Source organism: Meriones unguiculatus, chromosome 3 (assembly GCF_030254825.1).
Source record: "Meriones unguiculatus strain TT.TT164.6M chromosome 3, Bangor_MerUng_6.1, whole genome shotgun sequence".
In the NCBI taxonomy this organism is placed as follows: Eukaryota; Metazoa; Chordata; class Mammalia; order Rodentia; family Muridae; genus Meriones; species Meriones unguiculatus.
In genome coordinates this window covers 5,345,982-5,364,788 of record NC_083351.1, presented here as the reverse complement: position 1 = coordinate 5,364,788, position 18,807 = coordinate 5,345,982, and the positions used below count along the sequence as shown (strand labels likewise).

The following is an 18,807-nucleotide window of genomic DNA, read 5'->3' as shown; positions in this document are numbered from 1 at the left end:
TGTCAGAATTCTCTGAAACAGAAGAGGAGACTACTGGAAGACCTTTTTAATGCTCTCTCCTTTCAGTCCCTTTCCACTGAAAAAGTTTTCAGGTAGCACCGGGTAGAGGGATATATAAAGTAGATGTATAAATTAAACATATGCTGATAATAAACCTTAGAGAAATGTGTTTGAAGGTGATTTGGTATCTAATTTGCATCTAATTTTACTATTTATTAGCAATGAAAGCATATTTGCATACTAGTGATGTGGGTGTGCTTGTTTGACATAAAAGAAATCTTGGTTGAGTGTTTAATAATGCAGGATGTTAAGCATCTTTAGGGTTTTTCAGAGTTATTCAATATTTAGATTTTATAATATCAGTGTTGAGAACACAGACTCACATATATACTTAGCACAAAATGGCAGAAGTATGATTGGGGCCGTTTCAGAAATGGCTGAAAATTCTGTCTGCCCTAATCCCAAGTCTCTGTTAAAAATGCTTTTCATATATATATAATTATATATATATGATATATATGATATATATATATATATATATATATATATATATATATATATATGGTGTGTGTGTGTGTGTTTTCAGTGTCAGGATGTTTGGGGTATGCATGCCATAGGGCTCATTTTAGCTGCAAGTCCCCTTACATGCTAAACAACCTTGCCAATCCTCAAAATGTATTTTTTGTTGTTGTTTGTTTTTTGAGACAGGGTTTCTCTATGTAGCCCTGGCTGTCCTGGCAAATTGTCAAGTTTAAATAAAGATTATTTATTTGTGTGAGGGGTTTGTGTGTGTGTGTGTTAGTGTAATGTATAAGGGTACCTTTGGAGGCCAGAAGAGCATGTCATATCCCTTACAGCTGCAGTTACAGGTATTTGTGAGCTGTTGGGTATGGGTGTTAGGAACCAAACTTGGGTCCCCTGCAAGAGCAACAAAAGCTCTTAACATCAAAACAGCATCAATCTTTCTTTCTTTCTTTCTTTCTTTCTTTCTTTTTTCAAAACAAAGCATTCATAATACAATATAGACTAATTTGATAATTAAAAGATGAGGAAAATAGTTAAAAGTCTTTGTTTTCAATAATTAAAGCACTGTTTCTCTAAGAGCAGAAAACTGGGTAGGTACAGCAACAACACAAACCAAGTTTGTCCAGTCCAAACCAAGGTGCTTGATGCAGCCACATAGCCAGGTGCAGCATGACTGCACACACACGTGGGCATGATGTGCTCACCACCAGCTGCACAGTGCAGCATAGGTGAGTGTTGACAGCAGCTTCACTGTTGGAGGTTTTTGTTAACCTTTTACATTCAGTGAGTTTTAATTTCATAGCCTCGTGTATTCTCTGAGAGATAGGCAGGGTTAGGGAGGGGGTTGTGGAGAAGGAAACCGGCTGACCCCAATTTTAATGGCATTTGATGCTGGCAGGCATGCACACATGCTTGCTTTATTTGTTGGTTTTCTAGGAGTGTTCTATCCACATGTACACCTGACTACCAGAAGAGGGCATCAGATCCCAGTATAGATGGTTGTGTGCTGGCATATGGTTACTGGGAAATGAACTCAGGACCTCTGGAAGATAGGACAATGCTCTTAACTGCTGAGCTGTCTCTCCAGCCCAGCACTCACACTTCAAAAAAGTTTTTTAATCATTTGTTTATTTCATGTGATGAGTGTTTTGCCTATATATATGTAAGTCCACCATGTTTGTGTCTAGTGCTCTTGGAGGCCAGAAGAGAGTATCAATTCCCCTAGAACTGGAGTTATAGCTGGTTGTGAGCCACTGTGTGGGTGCTGGCAATCAAACCCAGGTCTCCGTAAGAGCAACAAGTGTTCTTAATTGGTGAGTTAAGTTTTCCCTGCTAGGGACTTGGGTGACAAGCCTGCATCACTGCTCATGACCTGTACTTACCTTTGCCATAGGTAAGTCTAGGTTTCTGTTTGGGTTTCATTTGGCTGTGAGGATGCATAAATAGTTGGTTTTGCTCCCAAGGTGCACACTCAGGTTGCTTGGAGGTAAAAAGTAACCAAAGAAACAAGTGTCAACTTCCCAAGAGCTTCAGCACCCACATGCAAGTGGGGTGATAGAAAGGCCTGGAACATAGAGCAGAGCTGCTTAGCATTGTAGTATGTGAATACAGCTACCCCAGTTTAAATGTACGTGTCACCCTTGGTGCCTGGCATTCTAATATAATACTGTCAGGAACAGAGAAGTAATACACGAGACCTTGGAAGTGCTGAATTCACGTTCAGTCACTGGAAGACTTGGGAAACAGACCATGGCACGAACTTAGTGGCTTAGCATTCCTCTCTGTAAACAAACCAGTATGGTAATTATTACATTACTGTTGAAAGCAGCAAGGTCTTCATGTGGAGAGACAGACGGGTACACAGAGGGAGTGGAGTTGACTGTCTTAGCAGCCGTCTCACACACTGACGTCCAGCTGCCATGTGCTCTGAGGGGTTGGCTTCCTTTAGATTTCAGAGGCCACTCTGCATTTCTGGTAAACCACAAGGTGAAGCTGTCCTGAGAAGCAGATGTTTGGCTGGTTTTGAGGCCTGTGGCTTTCCATAGAGAAGTAACAGCACAGGCCACACGAAGCTTTTACTTCCTCTTTTTTTAGAGTGGGACCAAGAGTTCTTTGCACTTGTTTGTCATGCATGGACAGCAGTAATAGATCCACATTCACTGTCAGATGTCAGACTCATATTTCCGCAAGTGTAGTTAGAGATGCCTATAAGACAGTCAGGTGAGTGTACTCAGTGGGATGGGATCATAGATGTAGCCTTGAAGATACTAGTGAGTATCTTTCAAGAAACTTACAGCCAAGGCAATAGGAGGTTGTCCTGGCAGTTTGGGTGAGCTAAAAGACCAAAACAAGCCCCAAAAACTTACTTAGAGGCTAAGAAAAGAATTGGGCCAGGTGATATGAGGAAAATTGGCTGACATGAAACAAAGGTTAGTTCTGCTTTCAGAGTTCAAACTGGACATTTCTGTGGTAGTTCTTGTTTGGTGTGGGTTTGCTTGGGTTTTTGATTGTTTGTTTTCCTTTGCTCTGTTTTTTAATGAAGGGTCTGGTTGGCCAGGGTTGCCTCGGACTCACTATATCCAGAAGAATGATCTTGAATTCCTTATACTCGCGCCTTCATCTCCCAGTGCTGCTTTTAGGCAAGCCCCTTTTACCTGGCTATGATTTCTTCCCCCATTTCTTAGTCTGTTTCTATGACAAACCAACTCCAGCATAGTTGACTCCACTTGTTTCAAAACTTTGGAGAATACCAACTGCCCAGTGCCATAGAGAGGGAAAGTGGCATGTGATAGGATTGCTGCCTTTAATAGAGTTTATAGACTGGGTAAATGAGTTAGTGGGAATGGGCTGGTCACAGGAATGTAATTGTGGAGGAGTGATTTGAGTCTGTATTTGAGTGAACCTTGGAAGTAGATTGTTGGACATCATCAGACGTCTGGATAGAGAAGTAGGACAGTCCTTGTCATCAGGTTCAGGTATAAATACCTGCTGGCTAACGTGTTCTTAGCAGGGCTGGGGAAAGACAGCAGACACTGATGGGGTAAAGCTGTATTGTTGTTGTTGTTGTTATTATTGTTATTGTTTGGGTTTTTGGTTTTTCAAGACAGGGTTTCTCTGTGTAGCCTTGACTGTCCTGGACTCACTTTGTAGACCAGGCTGGCCTAGACTCACAAAGATCTGCCTAGGATTTATAGGTATGTGCCACCATGCCCAGCTTGTTGTTTTATTTTTTCAGGCAGGGTCTCTTGTAGCCCGTGCTGTTCTCAAATTTGCTATGTAGCTGAGGATAACCTTAAACTTTGGATCCTCCTCCTTCCACCTTTCTAGTGCTAAGATTGCAGAATGTGCTTAAAATCTGTAGTAAAAATTCCTTGGCAGAGAGAGGCTTGTCACAACTATATGGTAAGCTGTTCCTGGAGGGGTAGCTGGAGGAGGAGCCTGGCCCTGCACTAGGTGGGAAGGGCTGAACAGTTCTGCTCAGGACTGAAGACCCAGCACACTGGCGTTAAGAGGACTGGAAAGTACACAGACTCGGGACAGCAGACTCAACTTCAACAGAATGTCAGGAAACACAAGGATTCGTGAGGCTGAGTGACTGATCTGTTTCTTAACTATCTGCACCTTAGCTTCCTTGTCTGTAAAATGGGAGTGATGTCGACCTTCCTTAGGTTGGGGTTGATGAGGTAAATACGTAATCATTACTACTGTTTTGAATGCTGTTTCTCATGATCTCCAAACGCACACACTTTGAACTCATCTGTCCTCCTCTGTCACACTACCCAAATAAATGTTCCAGAGTCAGCCTTCTGTCCTCGCTTCTGATGAACATGTTGTTTGTTGCTGGGCACTAACTCTACATTTGATTCCAGTCTGGCAGTCCACCCCCCAGACTAGTTCCCACAACCCATCTCCCCTTCTCAAAGCCCCCTCAATCCTCCAGTGTCTCCTCCACCCCCTGTAACCTGTCCTATACCTTGGTGTGAAGATGTTCTGGACTGCCAAAGGCCAGAGTGGTCCATCTATCTTCTGAGCTCCCTTGGTGCATACATGGGAAACCCCTTGCTTCTTTATGTTTGGTCAGGTAGTACCTTGGAGTGTTCTGTGATGACTCGGCATGCCCTTATCTTACCTGCTAAAAGCCAGTCACCGTTTCATTCACATCCTGGCAAGGTTTTTCAAAGTGCTAGGTGTTCAGTCAGTTATTGAAGTGAATTCAGGGCCGCATCTCCTACCAGTGCAGTGTGTGTGAACAGCCTCTATGCTGCTCAGTTCCCAAGCCCTGCTTGAACTTGAGTCTCTGCCAGGGAAATTTCACTCTACCTTCATCCCCTGGTCTCAACTTCTCAAAGCAGCCTCACAGCCTCACCGCCTCACCGGCCTCTCAGTCTCTCACTCCGCAAGCAGTCACTTTTTTGCATACCTTGTCCTCTTTGCAGTTTCCAGAGTGTTGCTGCGTCCTTCTTGGTCAACTTGAAGTCCAGCTGGAGCCCACCTGGCAGGCTTATGTGCTGTTCCTTGTCATTTCCCCTAAGTCAAGCAGAGTAAGCTTCCTCCTCCTAGCTCCACCCACCACCCTTTGTTTCTCTGCTGCTTTCCTAATGGGCCAAGATCCATCCATACCTATTTGCTTCTCTGGGCTGACTGGAACTCCTTGAGGACAGAGCTCTTTCTTGCTCTAGTTTCAGTGGAGATGCTGTGTGCAGCTCAGGATGCCTGTTGATCGCATGACTGATGCAGGAGTCAAGTACCACAAGTATGCTCCTACCAGGGAGTGTGTGCTGCTTTCTTGTGCCTCGACAATTTTCCCCACTGAACTGTATCAATTATACTGAAAATTGACAGTGATGAGTCATATCCTAGCAAAGGAAGAAATCAGAACTCGCAGAGCCTGCAGGACTAGAGGAGGTTGCAGATGGGTCTTGCAAGCCAGGTCTGGCCCTTCCTGCGTTTGTCCCGCAGTCTCTAACACCCCGAGTGAGAGGCCCTCTTCCCGGTGGGCAGCTGATTTATTGGCTGGGACGCTTCCGTGGTGATCTCTTGTGAAGTGTAGGCTGATACCCAGGCCGGGCGGGAGCGAATGCCTCAGCACAGGGCCGGAGCGGCCGCAGGGGTGGGAACCAGTGTGGGTTGCGCTGCCTCGCGGTGGGCGTGCGGCCTGGCCCGAGTGGGGAGCAAGTTTCGCTCCTGCGGTGCCCCGCCCGCAGGGAGGACCCCGAGAAGGCCGCGGTGGGGGCTCTGCTGCTGGCGGGGCGGAGCCGTGCGGGCCGCGGCGGCGATCCAGGCCGCCTTTTGCAGCCGCCCGCCGCCGGGCTCGCCGCGCTCCAGCCTCCTCCCCCGGCGCCCTCCGCTCCCCGCGCCCCGCGCCCCGCGCGGCCCCGCCGCGGTCACACGCCGAGCAGCCCGCGGCCGCCTGGCCCTGCGCTTTGTGGAGCCCGGGGACGGGCGCGGCCTTCTTACCTGTGGCTGCGGGTCGCGCTCGGATCGGAGGTGGGAGCTGCTCGTGGAGCCAGCCGAAGTAAAAGTCTGCGGGCCGGGCGGGCCGGGGGCTCGACCCCAGAGGCTCCGGGCTCCGGGCTGCTTGTGGGCTTCCGTGGACAGGGCTGGGAAAAGGGCCGGATCGGCCCGAGACACTTGTGTGAAGGCAGCTGCTTCCGCGGGCGGAAAGCAGCTCTGCTGGTTTATTGCAACGCGGGCTGTTTGTTGTTCGCACCTTCGTTCAGCCTGTGGTGTCAGGAGGCCGCCGTAGCTCCGGTTGCCTTTTCGGAAACAAGCGCGGCGCTGCTTGTGGTCCCCGCAGGCCGGGGGCTGCCCTGCCCTACCAGCCGGTCCCAGCTGTGCCGCGGAAACCCTCCAGCCTGGCTAATATTCCCAAGCACAGACTTCAGTGGTTGCTTTTCTGCTGATTGCAGATATCTTTGCTTTGCTGACATCCTGTTTTGGTTTTGGTTTTTACATCTCACTTATTTCTTTTTTATCACAGAAACGCTTCGTTAAGGGGCTCCGGCAATACGGCAAGAACTTCTTCAGAATCAGAAAGGAGTTGCTTCCCAATAAGGAAACTGTGAGTACAATCGGACTTTATGTAACTTGGTTTTCTTGCTTTGGTGCTCTGCTCCGGCTGCTTCTTCGCATCTGAGCTTAGGAAATGGTTCCTTTAACCCCGCGCGGTGCCTGACTCCGCTGGCCTCCAATTCCTTGCGCGCTGCTTCCTTGACTTCTCTTCAGCTGGTGATTTTCAGATTGCGGAGTGACATATTGTGCTTATCCTTCTGAAGAACGCCTTGTAACGGGAAGAACAGTTAGCTGGGGGAAGGGACCGCTGCAGAGTTAACATCCAATTTTAAGTCTAGTAGCTGGGCTAGGAAATGGAATTTTATCGCTAGTTTGGATTTGTTAATTGTCAGAAGTCATCGACCAAGCCAAAGGTTAGAATTGAGGTTTATGGGATTCTGCTGGGTGCCCCCCCCCCCATTTAATGTTGTATTTTAGAAAAATTCTTTTAAATCTTTACTGTCCCAGCTTTAAATGCTTACACTTTGGAGTGAAAAAGGGTTTTTATTAGTTGCTTAATGGGAGTTTTAAAAAATTCCTTTGCTTTTTCAAAAGCCGAGGGTCAAATGCTGACGATTATTTCTGATGAACTTTCTGTGGACTTCCCTGGAAGGTGATTCTGTAAGGGTACAAGCTCTTTTACCTGTAATTGCCGGCCTCCTGGAAGGTGGGGGGAGGACCACCCACCTCACCCTGCTGGTGGTTTCGTGCCAGGCGGGGCCCAGTGACCGGAAGTACCTCCGACCTGGGAGGGGGAGGGTTGTGGTTGATGCTTAATCTGGCCATACTTGGGGCTTTTAGGAAGAGAGGGGTGAATGAAAAATATCCATTAGAAAAGTGGATGGTAGGTTTTTCTTAGTCTGGAATTTTGTTTTCTGTTGGTGCTTACCGATTTCTTCTTGGTTTTTAATATTCTTTCTCATCTTAAAAATGAACAGTTTTTCTGGACACTTAATGGGGAGAAAGGTTCTGAGATTCCAAGTACATCCCAGTAAACTGATTTCAGTGGTCACTAGGTTAAAACTGAATCATCATTGTGTATCCAAATTGCTGAGATGGGCCACCGAACTATGGATACGAAAATATATTGTGAAAACAATCTGTGTTTCTCACTCTTTCCAGAACAGATTCTGAAAAGATTTTGTTAATGGAGAGCAGAGTAGCAGTGATGTAGAAATTCTTAAGTTTCTGGGGAATCTTACATTTTCTAAGTTTGCTGCCTACATTAAAAAATTAAAGTGGCTTGCTCAAATGTAGCAATCTTCCTGGGGCTGAAAGCAAAAGTCAGTGAGCAGATGTGTCCTAAAGGTGATAGCTCACCTTTTTTTTTTTTTTTTTTTTTTTTTTAAAGAAAAGACAGGGTTGATTTGGATATTATAGAACTTGATCTGTAGAACAAGCTGGGCTCCAGGTCACAGAGACCCACCTGCCTCTGCTTCCAGAATGCTGGGATTAAAGGCATGTACCACCACTCCTGGCTGGCAGCCCATTCTTAAACTGTCAGCTCAAGTCCTTTTTGATGGGTGCTGGGATTGGGTCTTTAGCAATTATCTCAGCTTTCTAGCTCTGAACTTTTATCTGTCCCTTTTATCTGCTGAAAGTTGTAGAGCATAAAGATGTGACAAAAAAAAAAAAAAAAGAAAGAAAGAAAGAAAGAAAAATCTTGACATTTTATCTTGATGCTTTAAAAAAAAAAGGCACAATTGAAGTTTAAACCATAGCCTTAAAGGGGGGTAGGAGTTGAGGTGCTGGAGATGACTGCAGGGTCATGTACTTGCTGGGCAACATTGGAAACACCATACAGTTTTGTTAGCAGAATAGTAGAAATAGACCTGGCCGACCTTTAACCTTATGCAGTGTTATTACCTGTTTTCTTAATTAGAAAGTCAGTTCCTCCTAATCTCATCTGTTCTTTTCTGGGTTGCCCTCATCAGACTCTGACTCAGGCTGCCTTCGTGGGCCAGCCCTGTGTGGTGGTTTTCTACTCATCAATCCAGAGATCTTTTCCTTCCTCTTCATGGCTGCTGTGCCTGCTTCTCTAAAACTTTCTCTCTGTTTCCAGCCATGTCATGTGGGCATTGTCACTAGAGTACAGCAGACAGAGTGGTCGCCAGCCCTGGAGGACTCTGTACACTCCCTGGGTACCCTAACCCACTCCCTTCTGATTGCCTGGGAGGGGTTGGGTAAATCTGTATGTGTTCTAATCAGCTGGGAGAGGCACTTGTCTTGTATTTTCCTTAGCTACTGACCTAGCCAGGCTAATCATTACAGCCCACTGGTGGGGTAGGGGGTGGGCAAAGGTCACTGTTCCTTTCTGCTGCAGATGAATCTGCAGGTACCAGTGTTCAAAGCTTCCTTGATAAAAATGTTATAGTTAGGAACCTTTGTATAGAAAATTCTATAATCTAGACACTTTGCCACCTTTTCTTCTTGTGTCTTTGCAGTTCTTAGATGACTTGAAACATCAGAAGGGCATTAACATCCAAAAGAAGCCTGACTGATGGTGCATTGGAGCAGGGGTCAGCAGACCTGTGTTCTGTTGCTGGCTTGGCCAGTAAATGTAGCACCTGATCTCTCTTGATGTTTATTTGCCACCTTAGCTTGCTGTTGTAGGAAGTTCAAATCACATCTTGACAAGTTACTGGGAAGGAACCATTTCTGAGACGGTGTTTATTTTCATAAGACAGATGTTCTCAGCCTTTAAAAACAAAGTGGATTCTCAAGGCCTGGGAGAATCTGGAGAGATGGCTCAAGGTTTAAGAGCACTTACTGCTCTTCCAGAGGAACAGAGGTCACTTCCCAACATTGATATGTTACTTTAGCTCAGAAGATCCAGCATTCTGTTTAGAATTTATGTTTACCCCCTGTTACTTTAGCTCAGAAGATCCAGCATTCTGTTTAGGCCTGTGTGAACATGTATGTGGTATACAGATGTACAAATAAAATAAATATGCTAACCCTCTCCCCCCCACCCACCCCAGACAGGGTTTCTCTGTGTAGCCTTGGCTGTCCTGGACTCACTTTGTAATCCAGGCTGACCCTGAACTCACAGGAATCCACCTGCCCTTGCTTCCCTGATTGCTGGGATTACAGGTGTGTGCCAGCATGCCCAGCTTTACTAGAATTTTTAAAATTTATTTTATGTATATGGATGTTTTGCCCTTAGGCGGTCAGAAGAGGGCATTGGTAGATCCTCTGGAACTGGAATTACAGGCAGTTTCGGACAGTTGTAAGCTACAGTGTGGGTGCTGGGAATTGAACCTGGATCATCTAGAAGAGCAATGAGTGCTCTTAACTGCTGAGCTGTCTCTCCAGCCTCAAAAGAAATATTTTTTAAGATTATTTTATTTTATGTGTACGAGTGTTTTGCATGTATGTATGTCTGTGTACCACATGGATCCCTGGTGCCTGCAGAGGTCAGAAATGGGCATTTGAGTGCCTACCCTCTAGAATTACAGATAATTATGAACCACCATGCAGGTACTGGGAACCAAACCCTGTTCTTTGCAAAAGTACCAAGTGCTCTTATTCTCTAGGCCACTTCTCAGTCTCATAAATGTTAAACACACACACACAGAGATGTATACACATATATGTATGTATATACAGAAGGAGGTTTTTTGGTTGGTTGGTTTGGGGTTTTTTTTTGGGGGGGGGAGACTTGGTTTGGTTTGGTTTGGCTTTTTTGAGACAGTTTTCTCTGTGTAACCCTGGCTATCCTGGAACTTAAACTCTGTAGACCAGGCTGCCCTCAAACTAGCAGGATCTGTGTGCTTCTGCTTCCCAAATGCTGGGATTAAATGAATGCTAATAAAAATAATAGTAATAGTAATAATAATTTAAAAAAAAAAACTTAGCCAGGCGAGGTGGTGCATGACTTTAATTCCAGCACTCTGGGAGGCAGAGGCAGGCAGATCTCTGAAGCTAGCTTGATCTACAGAGTGGGTTCAGGACAGCCAAGGCTACACAGAGAAACTCACTCTCAAAAAAAAAAAAAAAAAACCAAAAAATAAGATAAAATGAACCTTAAATAAAAAAGAAGGAAAGAAATGCTGGACTGTTAGCTGTTGCTGCACTAGGCTGCACTGTTACCTGCCACTTGTGCTGTAGTCTTCAGGCCGGTTATTGGATCCTGCTTTTTGATTCCTGTTAAGGGTGATAACTCCAAGCTCTTAGAACATGCATGAAAATTTAAAAGAGGTGGTATCTAAAAAGTGTATAAAAATGGTTTCTCTTCCCACTGTTGTACCCTCTGTTGGAAACAAGTGTCTGTGTGTGCATGTGTACGTATGCTTTGGAGGGAGCAAACCCAGGACCTTGATATGCTGGAGAAGTGCCTTACCTCCGAGCTCTGTGCTGCCACCAACACACATGTGCACATGGAGTGTTTGCACCAGGCCCTGGTCTTTCCCCTGAGTTACTCAGGAAGGGTGGAGAAGAGTGCCTACGGCAGGGAGTACCTGTATCTGAGCAGCTCTCTTTACCTTTGGAGCGTTCCTGCCGGAATCCTGTTCCTTCCATTCATTACAGGCCTTTATGTCTGAAGAAAGTGCCTGTGGCATGGACAGCAGCTTTCCTAGCACTTGGTTTCTGGTGTTTATTATATAGGCGCTAGGGCTGGCCTCCCTCTGAATACTGCTGCCCACTGAAGTGGGAATAGTGGCTGTGATTCTGGAAAACCAACTGTTTATAGAGGGTTACTTGAATGGATATTACATGTTAACCTCACAGCACCCAAGAGAATAACTACAAGTCAGATCTTTTTAGTGTGTAGCTGTGCAGATACCAATTCTTCCTTCCTCTTTCCCCATTTGCCTTTCACATACCTATAAAGTTATAATTAGTGGATGAAATACTAGGAATGAGCAAAGTGTCTGATTGACTCTGGCAACTCACTGCTGATCTCTTAACCATTTCCACTGGGGTTGTGAGTGTTAGTACATCTATGTAAATACTGCAAAGTGTCCTGCACTTCTGAGGCAGGGCCAGCCCCTTTTCCCCACGCAGGGCTTCATTCTAGGATGTTCTGGAATTTGCCATCGAGCCAGGCCTCTCAATTCTAAGTGCTGTCACTCTGTCATTGGGTAGATGAATTACATGGCCTTTGGCCTTTGATGTTAAAAATAATACCTGAAAAATTAATAGGCCTAAAAGACTAAGATCCTGATCATTGACAGGGAACCTGTCTTATAATACAGATTCCAAAATAACTTCTGTTTTTGTTTTGTTTTGTTTTGTTTTGTTTTGTTTTGTTTTGACGTACATGGCCATTTCTTATAAAATCTAGAGCTTACTCAGGTGCACATCTCTTCACTCTGCAAATGTGGCTGTTTCATTTGGATAGAAGAGTGACACCCGGGTGACTGTAGTTTGAGGGCTTTGTGTACAGCTCTGCAAGGAGTGTGGGCAGGAGCATCCTGACCGGCCTTTGATAGTCTCAGGTGCAGTGCAGGTGAGCAAGAATACAGTTTGAACCAGCTCAGCTCTGTAAGGGAGGGGCACCCCAAAGAGGCAGCCTATAGAAAGGGAAGGTGCACAGGCACTTGTTTTGTCTGTTTTTCTCTTAGCTTTAGTTTTCAGCAGCTACCCCAGTAAATATTAAACTCTTGTTATTTGTAAGTGCAGGTGGTAGTATGCGAATATTACCATACCAGATCTCTCTTATTTTATTTATTTACTTACTTACTTACTTATCTTTTTTGGTTTTTTGAGACAGGGTTTCTCTGTGTAGCCCTGGCCATCCTGGACTCGCTTTGTAGACCAGGCTGGCCTGGAACTCACAGAGATCCGAATGCTTCTGCCTGCCCGAGTGATGGGATCACAGGTGTGCACCACTGTGCCTGTGATCTCATTTTCGTTCCTGCCTTTCAATGAGAAACATCCTGTTTCATGGGTGAAGATGAAGAGGCAGTTGTAAAACTGGACCATTAGGGATGGGCTTATGCACACAAGGTTATGTCTGCTGATGCAGGAGGACCTGGGCCACAACTAGAGCTCATAGGCTTTGGGTTGCCAAGTGAAGGGACAGCTAGCTTGTTTGTTTGTTTGTTTGTTTGTTAAGATTTATTTATTTTATGAGTGCTCTGTCTGCATGTACACCTGCACGCCAGAAGAGGACAGCAGATCACAGTACAGATGTTTGTGAGCCACTGTGTGGTTGCTGGGAATTAGACTGGGGCCTCTGGAAGAGCAGCCTGTGCTCTTAACCTCTGAGCCATCTCTCCAGCCCCCGACAGCTAGCTTTTATTCACTTTGTGTGATAAGATAGAAAGTTTGAGAAATGTAAAGTTTTAGTACTCTAGATGGCATGAAATTCAGCCATATTTTCTGGGGCAAATTCTAGTGAAGATGCACAGAACTGCCGCTTGGGAATCACTCTTCAAGCAGAGTGACCTCAGGGTCAGCACATTTTCCCATAGGGGAAAACGAGTAATCAGAATTCTGTTCACAGTGAGAGATTAGAAATCACCGCAGCGTTCACTATGAACCTTAGGTAAACAACGTAATGCTTAGTCTTACATGAGAAAGCATGGGCTTCCAGATTGGATTGATATTGAGAACAGGCAACCGTGTCACAGCCACAAAACCCTTGAGAAGCTCTCCGGTTTTCACTTTGTCCCTCCAGTGCAGATTCTGTGTAGTGTTAGCTGCTTGCAGGCAAGACCCTTTGCAAAGTGCAGCTTCTTAGGCCTGTGGAGCCAAGATGGTATTTTGTTGTTAAAATGAAAGTTTGAGTAATTCACGTGTCAATGAAGTTGAGGAACTACTTATACACAGCCTCAAAACCCTAAGTCTCCACGGTATATTTATGCTTTTTTTTTTTTTTAAGATTCATTTTATTGGCTGTGTGTGAATGTTTTGTCTACATGTAGATCTGTGCACTGTGTGCATGTAGTGCTGGTGGAGGCTAAAGAGGGAGTTACATGGAACTGGAGTTGCATATGGTTGTAAGCTGCCATGTGGGTGCTGGGAATTGAATCTAGATCCCCTGGAAGAGCAGCCATTCTTAACCACTGAGCCAGCTCTTTCCCCCAATCTATAGGATTTCTTAATATGGCTTTTTTTTTTTTTCTACAACTCTTACTCCATTTTCTTTTCTTAGAAATACGGTTGTGGGTCTGGAAAGATAGCTAGTGTTCAAGAGTACTTGATGCTCTTTCAGAGGACCTATTTCAGTTCCTAGCACCCATGTCAGGCAGCTCACAACCATCTGTAATTCTGGCTCAAGAGTCTGAATTCTTCTTTTGATCTCTGAAGGTGTGTTGCATACACACACACACACAAATAAAATTAAATATGAAAAGAAAAAACTCAGTTGTGACTGCTTATTTTATATTTTAAAAAATCTTAGATACTGGGGCAGTAATGGTACATCCCTTTAATCCCAGGCGGAAGCAGGCAGATGTCTGCCTTGAAGAGCTTACAAAGAAAACCCCTTCAAGTGTTGCTTTCTTTTACTGGCATAGAGACCATAGGAAGAATGAGTGAATGGGGAGCTCCTAGGAGCCGCTGCTCTCTGCATAGCTTATCTCCGGGGCTCATTTCCATCTTCCAGCTGAGGCCCCAGCAGGTGTGCTGTGGCGCCTCTCCTGCCCAAGGCTGTCTGCTACAGTGCAGCCAGGGCCTGGGTCTGTTGGTTACTTGAGTGTTTTGGTTTTGTTTGATTGAGTCAAGTTTTTATATCACAGGCTGGCCTTGAACTAGAGATCCTCTTGCTTTAGCTTCTGGAGTAGAGGGTGGCTGTTTCCCTTTTGTGGATGCAGCAGGTAGGTAATTTTTGTGGAGGAAACTTGGTACCAGTGTTGGAAAGAATAGGCAGAGGCCTTGGCCCTTTGCTTTGCAGTGAGTGTCCTAGGCCTGTCCGTGCTCCTATCCTACACGGGGAAAACTGACAGAGCTGTCACTTGAGTGCCATGCGCTGTTTGCATGCGCTGTTTGTAATGGACCTTTTAAAAAGATTTTATTATTTTATGCATGAGTGCTCTGTTTTCATGCACACCAGAAGAGGGAATCAGATTCCATTACATGGAATCATTCCATGTGGCTGCTGGAAATTGAACCCAGAACCTCTGCAAGAGTAGCCAGTGCTCTTAACCATTGAGCCATCTCTCCAGCTCTTGTACTGGACTTTTTAAAACACTTATACCTGGGGATCAATCTCAGATCACCAGCCTTAGCAGTAAGTGCTTTATCTACTGAGCCATCTTGTTGGCCCTGCTTTGGACTTTACAGTGCTGCCTACAAGGATCATCATTATTCCCTGTTGACACTTCTAAAGATTTCCCTTGATCTCGCTTACCTGCATGACTTACATGAAAAGATACGTGACTTTTTAAGCTTTACAATTTTATTAGGAAAAACAACTAGAAGGTATGTCTTTACAATAACTGTAATGATGGGCAGTGGGTTTATCCACTTACAGCTCATTTTTGTATCATAAGTTCTATCCTTATCTGAGTCCATTCTGACTTGAAAATCTAGCTTACAGGCCTAGAGGAGTAGCTCAGTTGGAAGGGTGCTTGCCGAACACGAATGAGGCCCTGATCCACCTCTAACTGGACGTGATGGTGCCCAGCTAATCCCAGTACTTGCGGGCAAGGCCAGGCTGGGAGTCAGATGTGACACCCTGTCCTTTTTTTTTTTTTTTTTTTTTAAGATTTATTTATTTTTCCATGTATTGGTGTTTTGCCTACATATATGGTTGTGTGAGGGTGCCAGATCCCCTGGAGCTGGAGTTACAGACAGTTGTGAGCAGACGCTGGGAAATGAGCCCACGTCCTCTGGAAGAACAGCCAGTGCTGTTACCCCCTGAGCCATCTCTCCACTTATCCCTCTCCCCTTGTTGTATTAGGTGTATTAATATTTACTATTGATTAATCTTTTAGTAAAGCTGCAGTTAATCCTAAACAGCTGTATAACCAAATCACCACACAGAGACTAGGATTTATTTAATTAACCTGCAACACAATGATGGGCAATAGTTACTCCATCCTAAACCTCCAAGCCCGCATAGTTTCCTAACATTTAGATTTCACCCATTACACTTGCTTTTAGTGGTATCTCAGGTCTGGTTCATTTCTCCATGTCGTCCCAAGACCTCTCCTCCAGCCTCTGCTCTACTGGCTCTCCTCCCTACTCCTTCCTCTCCTCTGGTTCCTCCCCTTGCCCCCCTACTCCTGCCTCTCCTCCTGCTTCCTTCCTCTCCTCCCACTCTCAACCAGGAGGTCCCACCCTATCCTCTCCTTTTCTCAACATTGTGGCTGGTTGTTTTAATTGACAAATTAGAGGACAAATGGTGGCATGGTTACACAAACTTGAGACAGGTGATGCTTAGAGTAAACATCACAATGCAGTGTCCGGATTGAAACCAGATAGTGGGGGAGAGAAATCAGCATTTGAACGGACAAGGGTAAAGTGTATACATTTAAAAGAGCATTATACCAACACCTTGTTTGTTCGTTTTGTTTTTGTTTTTTAAAACGTAGCTTGCTGGTGTTTGAAAACTACATTTTGCCTGGTTTTTTTTAATATATAAAGTATATTTTTTAAAAATTTTACGTTGTAAAGTATATTTGAAATTATGATCCTTAAGTATTTGGCTCACTTTAATCTTATTCTAAGTTGCACCCACGAGTAACACGTAGGAGATTAGAATAACCGTGAACTGCCTTGTTTGGAGATGTCAGGTAGACACTGGATGGAAGTCTAGCTGTACAAGTGGGAGAAGACACCCCCACCCCAGAGTGAAACAACATTCTGTGTTATGTGTATAGGTAGGAACGGCTAGGACAGTCCTTTCGTCTGGGGTGATTTTTTTTTTTTCTTTTTGGTTTTTCAAAACAGGGTTTCTCTGTGTGGCCCTGGCTGACCTGGAACTTGCTCAGCAGACCAGGCTGGCTAAACTCACAGAGACCTGCTGCCTCTCTCAGGACTGACTGGGAGCATCTGTGTGCGTGTTGGTGTATAGTCCCCCACATACAAGCACGGGCACACAGGTGCCGCACCGTGTTGTGGTGGCCAGAGAGTGAGCTGCTTGGATGTGGCCTCAGCTTCTACCTTGTCTTCAAGACGAGGTTTCTTGTTTGTGCTATGTAAGCCAGCCTGGTAAGCCTGTGAACTTCCCAGGGTCCTCCTGTCTCCCATCTGCAGGAGGGATGTGCTGGGGCAGCACGCTGCTCTAAGGTGATGGCTTTAGGGGATTTTTTTTTCTTTTGAGGGGTGAGGGAAGCTTTTGAGGCAGGGTTTCTCTGTAAAACCTTGGCTGTCCTAGACTAGATCCAACTTCCTCTGCCTCCTGAGTGCTGGAATTAAAGGTGTGTGCCACTACACCCAGCTCCTTGCCCTCTTAGCCATCTCCCCAGCCAGGAGTGGTGGCGCAGGCCTATAATCCCAGCATTCAGGGAGGCAGAGTCAGGCTGATCTGCAAAGCCCAGGACAACCAAGGCTACCCAGAGAAACCCTGTCTTGAAAAGGCAAAAAAAAAAAAAAAAAAAAAAAAAAAAAAAAACCTGTTTTCTTTTAAGAAATTTTGTTTGAGCATTTTGTTTTATTTGGCAGTGTTGAAGGTTGAACCCAGGCCCTTGAAGCTAGACATGGACTTAAACACTGAGCTACACTCTTGTCCCTGGGGTGTTAAATTTTTCAGTTAAAGTTGCATTGCTCTGTCCTCCATATCTTTTTTTCTTTGACTTTGGAAATGTGACTGTTCTGTTCATGTCTTGAGTCCATCTGAATTGTGAAATTATAATTTCTGAGGATTGAACATTGCGATTTATGTACAATTATGCTGGCAAAGTTAGGCGTTCACGGGAGCTTTTGGTGCAGTTCATGCAGGGCCTGTGCTGTGTCAGTAGGAGGAAAGAGTGGGCCTGCCTTCACAGAGCTCCTGCTGAGGGCCAGCTAGGCTTGGTCTTGAAAACACCTACCTTGTTGACTTGCTGGAACCACAGGGCTCTGGAGCCTTGCACACCCCCTTTATACAGCTAGTTCATTGGTCCCAGCAGAACTATCTTTTTGTTTTGTTTTTAATTTTTTTATTTTAAATAAAACCTGTAGATAAATTTTATAGTTAAGACTTATTCCTCGGGGGCTGGAGAGATGGCTCAGAGGTTAAGAACACTCGCTGTTCTTTCCAAGATCCTGAGTTCGATTCCCAGCAACCACGTGGTGGCTCATAACCATCTATAGTGAGATCTGGTGTGCAGGCAGAATGTTGTATAAATAATAAATAAATCTTAAAAAGACATTCCTCTTATGGATTTTCTTTATGTGCATACATGCATTTATATACAGTGCATATTTATATAGAGCATGTGCGAGTGCATGTTTCGTTTTAAGACCACCAAAAGCCTTGATGCCTAAGACTTTCCAGTTTGTAGAGTGGACAAAGCACCAGTAACTCATGTGTCCCATAACAGTAAGCCTAGGGCCTGGGCTCACTGCTGCAGAGGCCCTTCCTGTTTTGGTGTTTGCACAGCGGCTCTGTGTTCTAGATTACAGGACTGAAGACCATGGTTTATTTTTCTCAGCAGGTTTATTGTGCTAGTCAAGAATAAATCACTGTAGAATAAGCCAGAGTAGCCTATTTCTGCTTGCCTTTCAAAGATGTGAGCAATGACACGTGTGTACTCCTGCAAGCTGTGCGCATGGAGGTGTGTGGCGTTCTAAGCCTCCTGGCTGTAGATGGGTTCTCTTCTCCTCATCTGTTAGTGAGTCACCATCACATGCTACTTTATTATCTTGAAAACAGTCTCTGGAATTTTTTATCCTGTTTTGCCATGTGAATGGAAAACCACTGAATTTTGTGAACAATATACTTTCTTCAGGAACACTTTAGTTATGTATTTTTGGCTTTTGCTGTTGTCTCTTTGCTCCATGTGTTAGGTTTGGGGGGGGGTGCTTAAAAATGGTGACTCTTACGTGTTTGATTATTTGAGAGGCTCGAGACAAACATGTGCCCGGTTGCCTTGGTATATTATTGATGGCCCGTGCCTCCCAAGATCAAAACTTGGTTCTGTTTTGGAAATGTGCTAGTGAGATGCTTTGGAGCAGATCAGTTTGCTGGTCTTAAATTAACAAGAGGGGAGATCTGTCTGCCAGAGAGCTGAAGACAGCCCAGACTCAGAGAAGCCACATGGCCTCAGCTCACCATGGCCACTTCTAGTGCTCCCTCTATTTGTTTTGAACTTGCTGGGACTAACCTAAAAAATGGGAGGGAGGTCCTTGCTTCAA

The 18,807-nt window shown here is 45.0% G+C and overlaps 1 protein-coding gene across 7 annotated transcripts in view; it reads left to right on the top strand.

Annotated features, from left to right (window-relative positions):
* Positions 1 to 18,807, top strand: part of Rere (arginine-glutamic acid dipeptide repeats) — a 342,698-nt gene that overhangs the window by 284,387 nt on the left and 39,504 nt on the right. For all 7 annotated transcript variants that reach the window (XM_021648566.2, XM_021648562.2, XM_021648564.2 and 4 more), the window contains one exon: positions 6,506 to 6,586. In XM_021648566.2, the coding sequence (XP_021504241.1) occupies positions 6,506 to 6,586 (81 nt within the window). The remainder of the gene's footprint in view (positions 1 to 6,505; positions 6,587 to 18,807) is intronic.